The 18,930-nt window shown below is 38.3% G+C and overlaps 1 protein-coding gene across 7 annotated transcripts in view; it reads right to left on the bottom strand.

Moving 5' to 3' along the window:
- Nucleotides 1–14,564, bottom strand: part of plecb (plectin b) — a 121,913-nt gene extending 107,349 nt beyond the window's left edge. For 3 of the 7 annotated variants that reach the window (XM_053683121.1, XM_053683160.1, XM_053683126.1), the window contains exons 1-2: nt 14,263–14,564; nt 8,704–8,883 (exon numbers count right to left, since the gene is read on the bottom strand). In XM_053683121.1, coding sequence (XP_053539096.1) covers nt 8,704–8,881 — 178 coding nt within the window. In that variant the 5' untranslated portion in view covers nt 8,882–8,883; nt 14,263–14,564. Of the gene's footprint in view, nt 1–1,547; nt 1,769–8,703; nt 8,884–14,262 lie in introns of those variants that run through there. The other 4 variants (XM_053683144.1, XM_053683145.1, XM_053683132.1 and 1 more) reach the window with 3 other exon arrangements.
- Nucleotides 14,565–18,930: the final 4,366 nt, after the last annotated feature.

The raw sequence follows: 18,930 nt of genomic DNA, 5'->3' as shown, positions 1-18,930 counted from the left end.
CACAGAGAGAGACAGAGAGAGAGACAGAGAGAGAGACAGAGAGAGAGACAGAGAGAGATCTAAACCTCTTTAACCAATTCGCTAATTTGCCTTCTGCACCATAACCTTCTCAACTATTTGTTTATCTTGCTCTGTTTATATACCACAATGAACATCCTATATCAGGACAAGGAGATTAGCATACATACAGATTTGGAAAGAGTTCAATCATACAGGTTAGCCTGTGGTAGATACCATGGTGAGTTGAGCAAGTTTATGGCTAATTAACACCTAAAAGCTGACAGTAGGTAACCATACAAACCAAACTATTAAAATCAGATGAAAATTTATCCTGTATGTTAAAAGCACTTTTAAGTAGGTATATTAAAACAAATAGCCCAGTGCTTTTCAACACTCTCATCTGTACCTGATCTGTTCCACATCTGTACATCATCTTCCCCTTCTGTAGCCTACAAGTGATTACCTCAGATCATTTTTCTCTACTGAGGAGAAGAAGAAAAAAAAAAAGCAAAAACAGAAAACCAGTTTGCTCGAAACTTACTTTCAGACCAGTTTTTGAACAAGTCTGTAAAAATGTATGCATCTATGTACACTTGTACATTTTTATCATTCATCTTTTCAGCAATGGGACAACTATATCAGAGGAAAGAATCTGTGGTTTTCTTATCAGCATACAGTATCTGTGTTGGCCTGGTCACACATGAGCACCACATGATCTCGGAGGAAGCCTAAATAACTTTTCTATAGTGTATAAATGTTGGAAAGTTGAATAAACATACACAAGAATGCTTTCTCTCGTGTCTCACATTCTATAACCTTTTATTGTTCGAGTGTACCAGTTCTACTTTTAAACGTTTGTCATCGAGTTGCATCATTTGAACTACTTTGATAATAAGCAAGATTGGAGTAAAGCAAAAAGTTTTTACCTGTGGTAATCACGTATACGCTACAGATATGGTGGCTAGAGATTGGGTTGAGGAAATGCTGGAGTGTTCATTTAATTATTTTCATTCATTACAGAACTCAATGGTCGATCAGTGGCTTCAACAGCAACATAAAATACATCACAGCAAACAGAGTTCGTTAAGAAAGCCTGCATGGCCAGAAATACACAGCACATTAAGAACAGAAACAGTTGTGAACATGATAAACTACAGATGGGTGACTGTAAAATCCTCCTAAGTCTGAGCCATCCTTAAACTATAAAACAGTCTTGCTCGTGCTGTGGAAATTAGTAGTCAACCTTCGCTGATATAAAGCTCTCAGTTTCAAATTTAATAAGAAGCCTTTTCCTCCATAACAGCATCATTTAGGTCACAGCTGATGCCTGATCCCACTTCAGTGGAAAGCACTCAGGTAAATCCTGAACCTTCCAGACCAATACTGAGAGCTGGAGACAGACTGACTGCCACCATGTGTGCCAATCAATATAGCACTAAGCACCCGGCAGCCTGGGATCAACCACGTGTACTCCACACACACACACACACACACACACACACACACACACACCTGTCATCACCTCCCCCCCAGTCTCTTCTCTTTACCTTTGTATTTCTCTCGGACGTTCTCGTATGCCTGAATGAAGTCCTGCTCGTCTGCATTAGGTGGGAGACAGATGGGCTCATACATGGCCATGGCTAATGTTCTCAGCAGGTCTCGGTCTCGTCTTGCCCTCTTTCTTCCCTTCTCACGCTGGTGGATGTGTGCCTGAGTGTGCAAGTCTGGGTCAGTACGGCTCCTTTGGCTGCCGAACGCGCTCTAAACTTCATGACCAAAGCAGTAGCAGCCACACCCCCACCCTTCCACTCCAGGCTGTGAAATAGCACAGACTACAGCAGAGCCCGCCTCTTAAAGACACAAACATTGCATCTGATGCCCTGAGGGTTGTCTGCTTTCATTTAGATGCACATACTAACGCTACTTTATGACACACCTTTGAAGAAACATTGACATGAGTGTTCATTTTGGCAGCTAATTTCAATGTTGTTTTAACAAACGCATTTTAATAATAAGCACAAATAACATTTCTCTAGTGCATACATTTAATAGAAGTAAACAAACACACCCAATTACATGACTGTGTTATTGAGTATGCTAATTCTAGCTAGCCTGTTTTCATCGCAATGTTGCTGCATTTGAGAACGTTTGCTAACATTATCAAGTAAGTTAGGAACATTACTGTGTGATCCTGCAACCCAAAGCTTTCACATTAATATACAGAATCGCTCAAATGTATCAAGAAGTGCAAGCGACCACAGTGACGCCACTCAGAGCACAAAGCCCATACTGAATTCTACACTGATCAGCACATTGAATCATTGAAAACCGAATCCAAAATTGCCCAATTTATAGTATCACATGTGGCTTGATATAATGGCCTTTTACACCCTTACAGTGCACTACATCAAGTGTGGAGCTGTTTCAGATTGATCAGATTGGGCATAACTCATGTGACCCACATGACCTAAAAATCAACCACTTCTTACATTTCCAGTGGTTTTATTCACTGAGGAAATGTTTTTACCCTATATTTAGTGACAGTATTACATACAACGGTGAAATTATATTTAGTTATCATTTCATTTTGAGGCTTAACCCTTAATTGCCCAGTTCTACCCTGTCTTAAGTGCAAGTTACTTTCAGCCAAATAAGTGAATGTAAATGTAACGTTTGCCCAGGCAAATGAGCTAATGTTTTTGTAAAGTTAAAGCCAAGATCCTTTTCTTAGTCACTAATCAAATGAACAGCCTCAGAGGGCTAGATACACCAATACTGGATATTTTCAGTAATGATAGTTTCATGACTCTGATATTGGAATGACCTTGACATCCTTGCAGAATTTCAGCAAGATATTTAACCAATGATACAACAGCAGCTCATCATTATGCCTCAAATAGGTTATTACTGTCATGAGTGGATTAGTGTGCTTTGAAAAGCACACACATGTTTTTGTTCATAATTGGACAGTGAAGATAACACCAGCTCATGCTTGGTTGTGTAAATGCACTGAGCCAGAGTTGTCTATATGCTCAAGCTTCACATTAGATTTAGCAAGCCAGAGGAAGGAAAACAAAGAAATACTGCAGGCAGACCTATAAACCGCTTCCCTGAGGTCCCAACAGCACCAGAGTTTTCCTCAGCAGTAAAAGCAGCTCTGACACCTTCCTGGAAGGAAATACCATACAGTAAATCCAAATAGTGGAGGAAGAGAAAAACAAACAAACAAACAAACAAACCACACACACGCACACGATTGCCCAACCCCATATGTGCGTATGAACGGCAATCGCATTCATTGACAAAATAAGAAGCTACTGTGGAAAAAAAAAACTAAAACCTCAATTCAGATTAATGTGTCATCAGAGCAAGAGAAGGAGCAGTGATCACAAGAGTATTAGTGGCAGTGTTTTCACTAATGAGAGTGTCATAAGTGCATGTACAACACTTTCACAATCTGTATATTTCCCTATCTTAAATAGATGTGAAAAAGCTTAATACCTTATCTGAAATGGTATTAAGGCTAAGAGGTTACACTGATAAGCATATACATGCATACTTTCTGGTTGACCTATTCATGGACTGGGGGACCAGGATAGCTAGAGTGAGTTAAACTGAGAAGTGAGGTAAGAAGTTGTAGCTAATCTAAGTGAGCCACAACCCGAGAACGTCCTTCATGACAGACTGCCTTGCATTCTTCCAATCCACAACAGGTGGGTGTACTAGTGAGGGAACATTAGTCATGGATTAGGTTACAAAGGTTGTACTGCATAGGAAGTATAAATGTGTGTGAAATCAGCTGAATATTTCAGCTTCACTGATGTAGCATTACATAACACAAACCAGTCATAAATGAGAGCATGGCTTGACCTTTAACTTCTTTAAGAAAAGAAAAAAAAAAGGTCCCTGAAACTATGTGTTGTATAACAGGTTGGATATGAACCCTTTTCACACCTTTGTGTCTCTAGTCGGTAAAATACTAAACGCTTACAGCAATTGATGCCAGACTGAAAGCGTATTAGGCATAAAAACCTAAAACTGGTGGGTGGGAACGTAATGGGATTACGAGCTGTCAGAATATCAATGTGGTAATTGAGTGCTAAAATATGTATGAACATGAGAAGTGAAAAATGTGTAGGCCCCTGTGAAGAAGAGAATGATTAAAAGAGAGGAAGACAGAGGGCCATAGAATTATCCAGAACATCAAAGAGAAGCACTTTTGAATGTAAGGCAGAACATTAAACAATGGCGGTCACACACTGAGACAGTCTAACAGAAGCATTAACATACATCCTGGAGTGTAAAACCTTGTAAACTTAAATGAAGTAGAACACAATTCATGCAGTGTTTATTTAAAGAAAGAAAGAAAAAAAAAAGATGTACTGTGTGGCAGCTAGGACAATCACACACTATCAACCTGATAACGAACAGTAAAAAGTAAATTAAATTTAATTAAACATGCAAGTAAGCACCATGTAGTGACTCGAAGACAGAGCACCCTCCAGAGGTTATACTTCAAAAACAAAGATTCTAGGCTCGCTCGCTCGCACACACACACAGTTCAGTTTAGCTTACTATCCTTGTGGGGACCTTCCAATGACATGATTATTAATGCAGCTAATTAGTGCTATGCTGAAACCTAAACTTAACCCTAACATTACCCTCAGTAACCAAAAGGAAATATTTGTCTCCTTTAGTTAAAAAAAAAGGCAGTTCTTTACACGAGGACCAGCTAAATGTCCCCACTGCATGATATTTTTATCCTTGTGTGAGACAATTCGTGCCAAACACATTTACACACACACCTTCATTCTATCTTTCTGTATTTCCAGAGCAATCCTCACTGCAGAAATTCAGAAAAAATGCTTCAAATTCATGGTGTCTGAACAGTCCCGAAAAAAAAAGAAAAGCACATACCCCCCTATTTTTTTTTTGCTGTATCACTGTTACCTCAGACAGCCTTGAAGTAATAAACCATCTTATAATGTACCCACAGATCTAAAACTGTGCCTTTGTAACTGCTCAAAGAAAGAATAAAACAGAACTTTTAATAGCATTAGAGCATACCCTCTGAACCTAATTCAGTATCTGTGGGGAGAACAAAATATACACCAGGTGAAACCACATGAAAAGGCAGACAACGGCCCTAAAAGCTGAATGCTAACATTTTCCAAATGTTAATCAGATTGCCATGTGCGAGTTGTATTTGCAGGTCTATGATTTACACTGACATCTAGTGGTAGTAAGTGGAACAACAGACAAACGAACAATTATATAATATAATATAATATAATATATGATATTATATGATATAATATGATATTATATGATATAATATGATATAATATGATATAATATTATATTAATATATATATATATATATATATATATATTAATATAATATGATATTATATGATATAATATGATATTATATGATATTATATGATATAATATGATATAATATGATATAATATGATATAATATTATATTAATATATATATATATATATATATATATATATATATATATATATATATATATATATATATATATATATATATATATATATATATATATATATATATATATATATATATATTTTACATATCTAATGCACAAAAGCCACTAAAAATGTCCATGGAACATTTCTGAACTTTTGCCTTCATACAAATGAGATGATACATATGGGAAATACTCCCATGTTCTCTTGAAATCCTAAATAAATAGCTGGCTCTAGTTCACATTTGTCACAGATAGACAGGAATAGGATTTTAGTATCATTCTTTCAATGTTTTTGTCATATGCCTATTAATTTATGTAGCGTCGCATGAGCAGCAGCATCAAAAACACGCGGTTGGTCGGCTGGCTTCGCGTTGCCCTAATGACTCAGAGGCCTTCGCCTTCCCTGGTTGGTAGCCATTATGTGATGGGGAGAGATGCCTGGTGAGTGGGAAATGACCATGACTAAATTAGGGAGGGGGGGTGGAAAAAAAAATCTATCACACAGTGACTGGCTACAGATCTAATCAACCTGAGGGATTTTATAGTTAGAAAAAATACCAGCCAAACAAGATTTGTTTATCTTGGTGTGGTGACAGCAAATGAGACAGAAGTGAAAGGTGATCAGTGTACCTGGTTAATGTGCATACACACAGAAGCTTCTCTTTAAGCAATTTTTTAAGTAACCATTTTTACACAAATCACTAGGTGAGCCAGGGCAATAAGGTTGGTTGGTGTGGCAAAAATATCATATCATGTCAATATATCATAACATTAATACTTTTTCACATTACATGATAAATATGAAAATATTTAAGTTTGGTCAGGGGCAGTGATGCTTGGCAAGCTTGGCAGTTAAGGCTCTGGGTTACTGATTGGAAGGTCGGGGGGTTAAAGCCCCGGTGTTGCCAGGCTGCCGCTGTTGGGCCCTTGAGCAAGTCCCTTAACCCTCTCTGCTCCAGGGGCGCTGTATCATGGCTGACCCTGCATTCTGCCCCCAACTTCCTAACATGCTGGGGTATGCTAAGAAAGAATTCCACTGTGCATGTGTGATAAATCATGTGACTTATCATTAGAATTGCATTGATATTAGATAGAATTAGACCATATTAAAATCCAGACATTCTAAATGTTATCATTTCTATAGTAACAGCTAATTCATGGTGGAATGTATATTTATGCGCTGCATAATTTACATCCAACGATAAATATCAAAAACTGATGTTTTTATTTGTTAAATAACAGATTATTGATATGTTCAACATGTTTAACATTTTTGGAAGGAGTCTCCAGTAGACGGAGGACTGTGTTTCCCGGGGAACGTTACAAGCCAATTCAAAAAAATATTATATTATTACTATTATTATTACTACATTTTTGACCTATTAATTAGTATCTGGTGAGAGAACAACTGTTGATAACAGGTGCAATAAAGTCAATGACCACATCTTCAACATTTCTTTACCTACTATTATGTCAGTAACCTGATTGCTTGCATGTCTGTGTTTACTGCCCAGGGCATTCTGCCCAGCAGTACACACCCTGAACAGGTAAACAAGAATCCTGAGATCTACTACTCCCACACAGCTAATCCAAGTGGGCCAGAGGACAGTACTGTAATAAAGTCAAGTAGTTTATGACATATTTTCATAGTTCATAATGCTGCAATTTAGCACAGATTTCTTTGCTTTTATGATGGTGGTGTCAGACTCCATGTCCTGAAAGATAGCCATGCTTGGTCTTTTTCCAACAGGAACACTTTAATCCTGATTAATGGCACGACACTCACTATACAACCTGCTCAACCACACACCTGCTCAAAATAAACACATTCAGTTGAACTAGTAATATACAAACATACAAGTACACACAGTCATGGTCACCATGAGTATAGTTTTCAACTGTTTCTCTGAACTGAAATGTCTTCATTACGTTCTGTGGTTTATCTACAGAAAAGCTAGTAAGTCTCAGCGAGGCAATATGAATGTGTGTGTGGGTGTGTGAAAGTATGTGTGGTGCCAATGGGACAAAAAGATAATTGTGCTAATGCACAACACAGCTACAGTCCTACCATCCTAAAAATGGATATTAAGAATGATCAATTAAAACAATGCAGAGAAGCTGAGCAGAAAATAGCAATGAACTAAAAACGGGAAGCCAAAACATTTTTGCAACAATATTATAAATGAATCCAGTGACATCAATGCTTGTTAAAGATCTGCATGAGGACAGAATGGTAATACCAAACAATAATAATAATAATAATAATAATGTGATTGTTTGCCAATAGTGACATATCCTGAAGTGTTGTATTACTCTTATCTTATAACTCTTGTATCAGTGCAATTTTCCAACACTTACAATGTTTTATTTATTATAAGAACTTTTTATCCATTTATAATTACATTTAATGCCATGGAACACCCACAAAATTAATTAGCTCCAGTTACATTTATGTGATAGTAGCTATAAATATTCTCTCACCAGCCTCTTTTCTCTCTCAAAGTCAATAAGACAAAAAAATAAAATAAAAAATGTTAACAAGAAACTGCACAGTCCTCCATCCTGAAGAATTTCTAGTACAGGAAGACTTAAACTAACAGCTTTATCTCTGGCTGTTACAAAGTGTTGACCCTGAGGACTTCTTCCAAACATGCAAAAGAAATGTTTCTGCACAGAAAACTTCACCAGCTCAACAATGACACATTTGGTGTTTATGTGGAACATCCACCATATGAGTCTCTGTTTAAACTGTTACTATAGAAACAGTAACACTTTAAAATGAGCACGTTAATATGAACATTAATATGATTTGAATTGCAGCCTACATTACTGTCAGAGCTGCTGTTAGAGAAAATTCAATCAATCAATCATCACTTCCTGACCAATCAGAATTGAGAAATGAGCAGCGCTGTGGTATAAGGCAACTGCTTGATCACTCCCCCCCAACAAAAGTATATTCTAGCCATCTCTGCACTTACACTTTTCGCAACTTGGTTAAGCATCATTACCCTGTATCATTACCTGCTAGTGTCTGCTGTATGTCTTATACAAGTCAAATATTTCACCATGTTATTCCATTCAAAAAATACATTAGCACACTAGGTCCAATCTCTATTGATCGCTGAAGTGGCACCACGCTGTTGAGTCAGCTGAGCCTGGCCATGTAACCGCGGCTGTATAAACTGAGAAAAGTGAGCCTACCGGCGATGCGGATGACGGCCCGTTCAGCAGGGTCCAGCACCTCTGCAGAGGCTGACTTGGAGCGTCTGACCTTCTGGTACTTGGACAAGTTCCAGGGCAGTGTGTCACCAGGAGTCCGATCACTGGTGCTCTCCTCAAGAGACAGAATCCTGTTCCTCTCTCGGTTGCCTGAAGCCATCACTTGGGGAAGAAAGTGAGAAGTTAATACTGGTGAGACATTTTTCAAACAATGTTCCTTAACTTTCTCCATACTGTTATGAGACAGTTTGATATCCATGAGAACAGATTATTTGGGGGATTTATTTTTAACAAAAAGATCAAAAGGTTAAACAATAAAAACCATTTTCACAGCCTTCACATTTACCAAGGGTGCCAATATTAGGGGTGGACACTATACTGTACATATGACCATCTATCAAGGTCGCACACAAAATCTGAATATCTGGTATCTCTAGATGTCCACTTTGCTCTGTTTAGAACAGTGAAATTTATTTCCTCATCCTGAGAGTCCTCACAGCAGCAACTGTCATGTTTCTTGTAAATAATACACAATGACCCTGTGCCACTACACTGAGGATACTAAAAACACGTAAGGTCAATGAAGGCACAAACTGTTCCAAATGTAAATGATTTAACTACAGCATGTTCCACACTATTTACATTACAACATTTGCATAATTCACAGGATTTTAAGTAAAGCATGTTTGACTGGAGACCAGCATGTGAAATGGAACCAGACTAGGGCTGCAAGTAACGATTATTTTCATAATCGATTAGTTGGTAGATTATTTTTTTTCTTCAATTAATCGATTGGGTGCGGGGTAAACTTTCAGTACCATTTTTTTTTCGTTTATTTAAAATAAAATCCACAAACTGAGTGTTACAAATATAAACTTCAGACTAAAACTTTACACAACTGTTTGTCCAATTATATAAGACTGAAAAAAGAAAAAAAAACAACACCACACACACCAGAATATATATCATTCATTTAGGACTGTAGTTTAGTTCAGTGCTTTTTGTGCTTCCATAAAAAAATGCATACTTATTATATAATAGTATTTATTCATTATTTTGATGGATGCACAAAAAGCATGGAATTAAACTGCAGTCCTAAATGAATAATAAAAGCTCACGTTCACAGCACCTTGGGGTTTCTGTTACTCGCTGCCTTTAGGAAAATTATTTTACTTGTGTTTACTTTGATCGTAGCGTTTTAATTAGACATTACAGATCTTACTCGCGCTCCCACTCTGCATCAGCGCGTCTACACAGCATGTGATCAGCAACGCGGCCTCATTACTAACATATCACTTCCGTTATAATAAACAGAATTTACAGTGTAAGTATGCAAATACAGCATATAATGACAAACTTAAATTAAAATAAACATTTTAAGCAACTTGCACCAGTTTCCCCTGCCCCTTACACACAGTGGAGCATTTTGGATATAAACAGAAGTTTGTGCTCATGTATCATGTCGCGCTTCAGTGCTTACACAAACTCTGCTTTATATAGTCTGTAGGTTCCAGTCTTCTCCACAGTGTTCAATATAACATTTTCCCCTGCCTTAGAGGACTTGGAGCCCGCATGCTTTCTTCCTACAGTATTTCTTTGCATGTGCATAAGACTTTTGCACAGTTCTGTATATACACACAAAATTATTTTTGTGTGTGTGTTAGAGTCAAAAAAAAATTATTAATTATTATTTCCAGTATGCCATGCTGCCTTTAAGAAAGTACACCACACTTGCTCATTTTCAGTAACCACTTTATCCTGATCAGGATCTTAACCAGGAAAACTGTGCATTTGGTGGGAATACATCCTGGAAGGGGCCAATCCATCACAGGACACCATGCACACACATTCACACCTATGGGCAATTTGAGTGATTCTCCATTTGTTATTGGTGCAAGGGCCTTAATGGGTTTAAGTAGTTAACAACTGTGGCAATAGCAGCATCTAGTCTCCCCATTTATACTAGGTTCATACAAGTAGAGACAGACAACACTATAAAAAAAAAAAAAAAAAAAAATTAAAACAACAAGGTGTTGCTAAAACAACACGTCATGGATGTAGGAGGTTGATCAATGTAGTTTTCAGAGAAACTCCATAACTATAGGTATACAGACATACATTATATACACAAACTATACAACTAATTAAGAAAAATCAAGTCAGTAGAGCTCTTAATATCCAGGTTAACACAATAGTGGAACTTATTTCCTTGGAAGGTCAGTCCGATTTCTATACAAAAACAGAATTACACAGCTGACTGATGTAATGTTTAATGAAACATCAGTCCCTCCAGGATTTTGTGATTTTGCTATCACAGAAATGAACTCAAAATCAAATAAACTCAGCAATATTTGGAAGGGTTTAATTTAGTGCAGATTTTCCACAGATTTGGACCAAGACGCATCACGTCACAACGCACAATTCAGCCAAATCCCTCTTCGATTCATCGATGTATTGAAAATGAACACAGCTAAAAGGTCTCATTTACTAACAAACTTAACTGCAAAAGACCTTGCAAAATAATTTCGTGCAACCGCAATTTCGCCAATTCAAGTTGTTTTCTGCAAAACAGCACAAAAAAAAAAAAAAAAAAAACTGCTAAATGAATCACAAATTTTGAAAAAACCCACAGCAAAATCAAGCATTTTTGGCAGCAACAACCACAAAACAAAACGCTGCGAAATCCTGTACTGTCTGAAACATAAAGAAACAGTTTTAAAGAGAATCCTTTTCTTCTGCAGGCATGAAAGACTGATGTCCAGATCTGCACATTTACATTCATTTGATATCCTCAAATATACTACTGATAATATATTCTCAATTGTGGAAAAAAACACGTTAAAAATCTATGTTGAATCAGCATTAATTTTCAACCATTATATACATGACTGCCAGAATAAGAGTAGCGATGGAGTGTAGCAGTGGAATATCCTAATGTGTCAGAATTTGCATGGTTATGGGAGAATTACATGGTGCCTGACTTAAACAGCTGGATATAACTGGGTGTTCTCTGGCTGAGTGCAGTTCACCCCACAAACCAAGTGGCTGCATCTGACTGAGTGCTTTTTATGTGTCTGCTTGTAGGTGAAGGACACAGAGGTGTTAAATATGAGGATATGAGAGTAATATGATAACTTGCATTGCAATACCTCAGCCTCTCTATTGACGACTGCACTATACCATGCTCCACTCAGGTTAAGAGCCTTGGTGTCATTTTAGATAGCACGCTCTCCTTTGCTGCACACAAACATGTTTCTCGGAGCGCCTTTTTCCATCTACAGAACGTTGCAAGACTACACCCTTCCCTCACTCAACACAGCACAGAGGTCTTGGTCAATGCTTATGTTACATCTCACATTGACTACAACGATTCCATCCTGTCTGGCATCCCTAATAAAACTACTTCACCAGCTCCAAATAATCCAAAACTCTGCAGCAAGGATCATTATATGCTCCAAATCAACCAGCCATGTACCACCTCTGCTCATCCAGCTTCACTGGCTTCCTGTTGCCGATCGAATTAAATTCAAAATTCTGCTTCTCACATTTAACGCCCTACCTAATCATGCTCCGGCTTAAGTCTGACCTCTTGGGAACTACACCCCTCCTCCAATCCTCCTCCACAGGTCTACTAGCAATACCGGACATGAACTTTAGCACCATGGGTGGAAGAGCCTTTGGTCATATTGCCCGTAAGCTCTGGAATTCACTTCCCCATCACAGCCATACCTGTGAATTCATTTCAAGGTTCAAAAGTTCTTTAAAAACTCATCTCTTCAGGCTTGCATATTCTCTGTGACATGGTTACACAATACTTAACTATGATATGTGTTTTAAGTATAATGTATATATGTGCACATGTATAGTTGTGTGTGTAATATTAGATAGATAGATAGATAGATAGATAGATAGATAGATTTGTGAATTGTATTTGCATGCTATATTTGTGAAATGGCCTTGGATGTCATGAGAGGTGCTTATTTTATTTATTTATTTTTAATAAAATGCATTATTAATACACTATACTAAGGACGGCCCAGATATTTTCCATACATTTATATCACTGAATTACTCCATTGGTTTTCAAACAAATACCTGACTGGGAGCTAAGGTAGTTTTGCAAATAATGTGAGACACATTGTATATTATTCTTTCCTGCTCACCCCCAATAAGGAAAAAAAAAACCCTGAAGAGACATCCCTGTGTCTCAACATTATTATGTCTCAATATTAGACAACCCATATTTCAGATTCAGATGTTACATGTAGGTGCATCACAATTCAGTCATGGAATACACCTTCAAAGTACACAGTTTAGTGTCTCAGTTGTGCTAACACACTCATGACGGGATCGACCATTAGCGTTCCACATAATCAGGTGTGGTAGGTCAAAGAAAACATTATTAAACTGTGTAGACGGCTCTAGAGCTAGGAAACAATAGTAACAAACAAAGCTGCTCTGACAACAGGGCACAGAGCTTACGCTGTTGCAGCATCATTTGCTGTGCATATATTTGAGCTGCAAATAGCAGAGTCATCCTTATTTAACTATATGGTCTGGATAGCTGATGACAGCAATGCATTCATGTACATTACACAGGTCTGGGAATTGAAAAGAGATAAGCACAAGTAGTGTAGCACTCATTATTCTGCTACCCGGTGTCACTCAGAAGAGGATGGCTTCACTTTTGAGTCTGGTTCCTCTCGAGGCTTCCTCTCTTGTGAAGCATTTCCATGCCACTTACAGCTCACCTTGTTTCTTAGGGATCTAATTATAAATGGATCCGAATTACTATAAAGCTGCTTTGTGACAAATTACTGTTAAAATTAAGCAAAACTGAACAGTGTAGAATCACACTGGCATCTTACGAAATAATCAGAATGTGTCTGTTTGCTTTCTTGTGTATGGCAGGTGAGAGGGTTTGCATCATTTATTAAAGAGTGAATAATGGGAATGTTTACAAAGGCTCACAGACACTCATCTTTCCTTCACATAAATGCCAGAGTAGTGTTGCTTATGACTGGATTTCAGTCCCTTCAGTTCAGACTGCATATTTCAAACTATAGATTTAGAGTTTATATTATATATATATATATATATATATATATATATATATATATATATATATATATATATATATATAAATAAAATATGATATATATATAAAAATATAATATTTTATATATATTTTATATACATTATATTTTATATACATTATATTTTATATATATATATAAAATATAATATAAAAAATATAATATAATATTTTATATATATATATATATATATATATATATATATATATATATATATATATATATATATATATATAAAATATAATATTTTATATATATATAAACACTTCTTTTCATGCACCTGCCTAGATCTTTTGCAGGTGTGGGATAAAATCAGAATAAGTTCTGACATTAGGTTGGTTCATTTAAAAATATTAATCAGTAGAAATCCAAGCTTTAACGCCATTTCTAAAAGAAACAAACCCGTTAGTCACTGCAGCTTTGTCAGCATGAACTTGAGACTTACCGTGGTGTTGTGCAGTATGGCAGTATGGTAGCGCGCGCTCGCGCTCTCTCTCTCTCTCTCTCTCTCTCTCTCTCGACAGAAACGCATGTACCGGTGACGCGTGATAAATCTCCCGTGCTATCTGCTGCACATCACCGACATCCAAACCACTACGCGTCTGTATCCACCTTCGAGAGATCCATGGGTGTGTTGTCGGTGTTTACGAGTGCCTGGGCGGGTTGTACACTCAGAAATCCGCAGTGCTCTGCTCCCCGTTTCCTCCAGTGAGTAGTACAAGCGCACGCACGCGCTCGCGCACACCGGTCAATAATTAACTGACGCCAGATTTCTCTCAGGCTATTCCACCTTCGCTTTGCGGCTCTGTCCAACACTACATAGCATAGCAGCGTATAAAACAGTGTGCCTGAGTACAGCATGCAGTGGCACACTATTTAGTGCTTTAGTACGCAGGTTGGGACGCATCCCAGTTTAAAGCCAATTAAGATCAATTCGCTGGAGGCGGGGTCTGGATGCACTGCAAACCGGTGGGCGTGTCAGATTGAGCGGTACGGGCCCTTTTCTGAGTAAATTGTTTTTAGGCTTTCACATGATAAATCTTTTAAGATTCAGCCCTTCTGGATTTCGCGATCACAGCAGTTAATGCAAAATCAAGCAAACTTCGTAATAGTGGGAGGGGCGTGCAATTTTTCAAAATTACCGCAGAGTTGGGCCATGTGACGTCATCACAACTCACAAGATCACAAGCCCTTCTCATTTCAGGTGCGTCAAACATGAGGTATCATTTACCAACAGGCATTACTGGGAAAAACTGTGCAGCAAAATCAAGCATTTTTGGTCGCAACAATCACTGTAAAAAAAAAAATAAATAAAAAAAATAAAACAGTACAGACTGAAGATTATTACTGTCACACTGTACAGTCTGTTATAGGTAAATAAAATGCGGCTGGTCATGAGGAGGAGTTACTGTTACCACCTGAAGTGGATTATTTCCCTATAAACAATTGTGTTATTCCTCTTGTACCACACCAATTTTGCCAGTGATTTCAGCTTTTTTTATTAATGAACATCCGTCTATCCATCAATTTTCTGTACCGTTTATCCTACTCAGGGTCACCAGGAGCCTCGGGGCACAAGGCAGGGGACACTCTGGACAGGGTGCCAACCCATCGCAGGGCATAACTGCATACCCATTCACACACTACGGACAATTTAGAGATGCAAATCAGCCTACAGTACATGACTTTGAACTGGGGGAGGAAACCTGAGTATCCAGAGGAAACCCCTGAAGCACTGGGAGGACATGCAAACTCTGCACGCGCAGCGCGGAGGGTTAGGGTTAACCCTAGGTGGGATTTTGAATCCCCAACCCCGGAGGGTTAGGGATAATCCCCTAACCCTAACCCTAACCCCCAAGGTGTGAGAAAACAAGCTAAGAGAACACTCTTAGAGGAAAGCATCTACCCTCTTCTGCAAGCATGAGTTCACAGACACCAATGATTGGCTAGTGTAGCTGTGATTGACAGGGAAGAGGAAGTATCAGATGGCTGTGGCCTCATCAGGATTCAGACTCATGATCTGTTGCTAGACACAGGGGCCGAGGTCACAAGTTTGTTGAATTTGAGGATTCCCCCAAGACAATTCGCTGAATTGTATAGAAGACTGTGTGATAATGTTCTCTCTATGTCAGATCATATAATGAAGATCCTCTAATGCTAGACTGTGATTAAGGAAAATTACTACAGTCTGCTTAAAGTCATCAGTCATGTAGAAAATTAAGTCACATAAATAGAAACATTCTTGAGCTTGAGGTAATAAGGATATTTTTTCTGTCCATTAATATATTTCAGTTATATTCCACTACTACCAGTGCAGTATGTGGAGCAGTCCCATGAGTTTTGTGTAATCGCATGCCACCCTATTGGTGGTTTTTAGATTAACAACTGTAGCAGTGGCCACACTGATATTTTAGAACAATTACTGACACTGCCAGAATTTTGTCATGAGCTTACTTTGGTTGCAATTGCACTAATTCTTTCACTGATGAGCATGTCACATTATGTATTCTAACTCAAGGCTAAAGACTTCTTTAACAATTGTACAACCTTTTTTTTTTAGCAAAATTGGGCCAAAAATTTTTCAATGTAATGCCAGCTTAAGCATTTATGAAAATTTATGAAATTACTGTTAAAATACAAAGTTCCCAGAAAGCCTGTCAAGTTAGCTCATGTTAGTTAATTGGCTAACAAGTTAACGGTTAGTTAAGTGTTCACGGAAAAGGTAGGTCTTTAGCCATTTTTTGAAGTTTTTTTTTTAAGATTCTGTTGTCCAGCTTGAGGTTGGAAGTTCATTCTACCACTGAGGGACACTCAGTTTGAAGGTTCTGGAAAGGGACCTCGTGCCTTGCTGAGTAGGCACTTCTAAGCGTCAGTCGTTAACTGATCGCAGGTTGTGTCAGGGAACATAAACCTCAAGGAGAGTTTTGAGGTGGGGGGGGGGTCGATGGAGAAGGGGGGTCGATGGAGGTCGATGGGGGTCGATCTGAAGGGGTCGATGGAGCCGGCAGGGAGGCCCGAGAATAGTGCATTGCTATAGTCCAGTTTTTAGATAACAAGAACCTGGACAAGTAGCTGTGAAGCCTGTTTAGCAATATATCGTCTGGTTTTCTTGATGTTGTACGGAATTAACCTACAGGACCATGCAGTTGTTGAAATGTGGTCTGTAAAGGTCAAGTTGTCATCAAAAGTCTCCCCAAGGTTTCTGGCTGTCCTGGTTGGCTTGAGTGTGGTTGAGCCAAGCTGTACGGTGAGGTTGTGGTTGATTGAGGGGCAGCCAGGGATGACGAGAAGCTCAGTTTTTGCTAAGTTGAGCTTGGCAAGGTGGCATTCCCTCATCCAGTTCGAGATGTCAGACAGGCAGGCAGAGGTGCATGTTGAGATGGATAGATCAACAGGCTTGAAGGAGTTTTAAATCCTCTCAAAAATCCTGTCAAGTTGGCTCATGTAAGCTAACTGGTTAGTGATAGCAGTGATGATTATAACAATTATGAATATGACTTAAAATCATCCATGTCAGTTTAGCTCATGCTACCTAGCTAGCTAACAAAAACTCGTAAAATAAACATGATTATATTGTGGCTTCAGCAAGGAAGAAAACTGACCAGGAGACATACAACAATACACGCTCTTTTATTGGCAAACTCAAACTTACACAGGCTTGGGCCACAGAACTGGCTCAATGAAGGGAAAATGGTGGGGTGACAGCCCATCTGGCTTCAGCAGAACAGTAACACAAAGAAACATAAATATATACCAATATGTTGATATAACATCTAACAGCACAGACAACACATTTTGTAACCAATTAGAAACACTTAACAGAGCATATATATTTTAATATTTACATTAATGGTCAGGCATGGGGGCTCACAGATGTGCCAATTAGCATCCACTGTATCAAGGCACAGCAACACTACAATAGAATATAAATACTTGAAGGATTCCATATACAGTGCTGTGAAAAAGTGTTTGCCCTTTTGGGAGAATGTTCTGTGGAGTGATGAGTCGAAAGTGGAACTGTTTGGAAGACAGGGGTCCCGTTACATCTGGCATAAACCAAACATAGAATTCCACAAAAAGAACATCATACCTACAGTCAAGCATGGTGGTGGGGGAATGATGGTGTGGGGATGCTTTGCTGCTTCAGGGCCTGGGCAACTTGCAGTAATTCTGCTCTCTACCAGAAAATCCTAAAGGAGAATATCCGGTCTTCAGTCAGTAAGTCGAAACTCAAATGCAACTGGATTATGCAGCAAGACAATGATCCAAAGCATAGGAGTAAGTCCTAGTCCTAGAAGTAAGTGAAAGACTGATCTCCAGTTATCGGAAGCATTTACATTTACATTTATTATTTTAGCAGACGCTTTTATCCAAAGTGACTTACAAATGAGGGTAATTAGTTTTTCACATTGGTGATAGGTGTTGGAGAACTTTTTTTTTGCTTCAATAAAAAAAATACAAATTGTATTGTGTGTTTACTCAGGTTGCCTTTGTTTTGTGTTGTATTTCATTTAAAGATCTAAAACTATTTAGTTTTTTTGATATACAGAAAAAAAAAATGTCATACTTTTTCACAGCGCTGTATTTATTCAACAACAAACCCACCTATGCTGTTAAACGCATAGTAAATAAATGGTAAATGGCGCACTTATATAGCGCTTTTATCCAAAGCACTTTACACTGTGTCTCACTCACCCATTCACACACCAATGATAGCAGAGCTGCCATGCAAGGCGCTAACTTGCCATCGGGAGCAACTTGGGGTTCAGTGTCTTGCCCAAGGACACTTCAGCATGTGGAGTCACGTGGGCTGGGATCGAACCACCAACCCTACAATTAGTGGGCAACCCGCTCTACCACCTGAGCCACAGCCACCCCAGCTGCCATTCTTGGGTACTCTTATTTCTATATGTGGAGTTGACACACCCACATTTCCACAGATCTTATGTTGATACTATGTGTTATAGTAAAAATGCTGCTAAAAAATTCTCCCATTCAGGGTGTATTCCTGCCTCACATCCAGTATTCCACGCATATGCTTCAGATCTACCAAGACAGACTACTACTGCTTCAGGAACAAAATATGTCCACAGTAAGGTTTGCATCATTCATT

This window comes from Ictalurus punctatus, chromosome 1, assembly GCF_001660625.3.
Source record: "Ictalurus punctatus breed USDA103 chromosome 1, Coco_2.0, whole genome shotgun sequence".
NCBI classification, from domain to species: Eukaryota; Metazoa; Chordata; class Actinopteri; order Siluriformes; family Ictaluridae; genus Ictalurus; species Ictalurus punctatus.
This window is presented reverse-complemented; position numbering and strand designations above follow the sequence as displayed.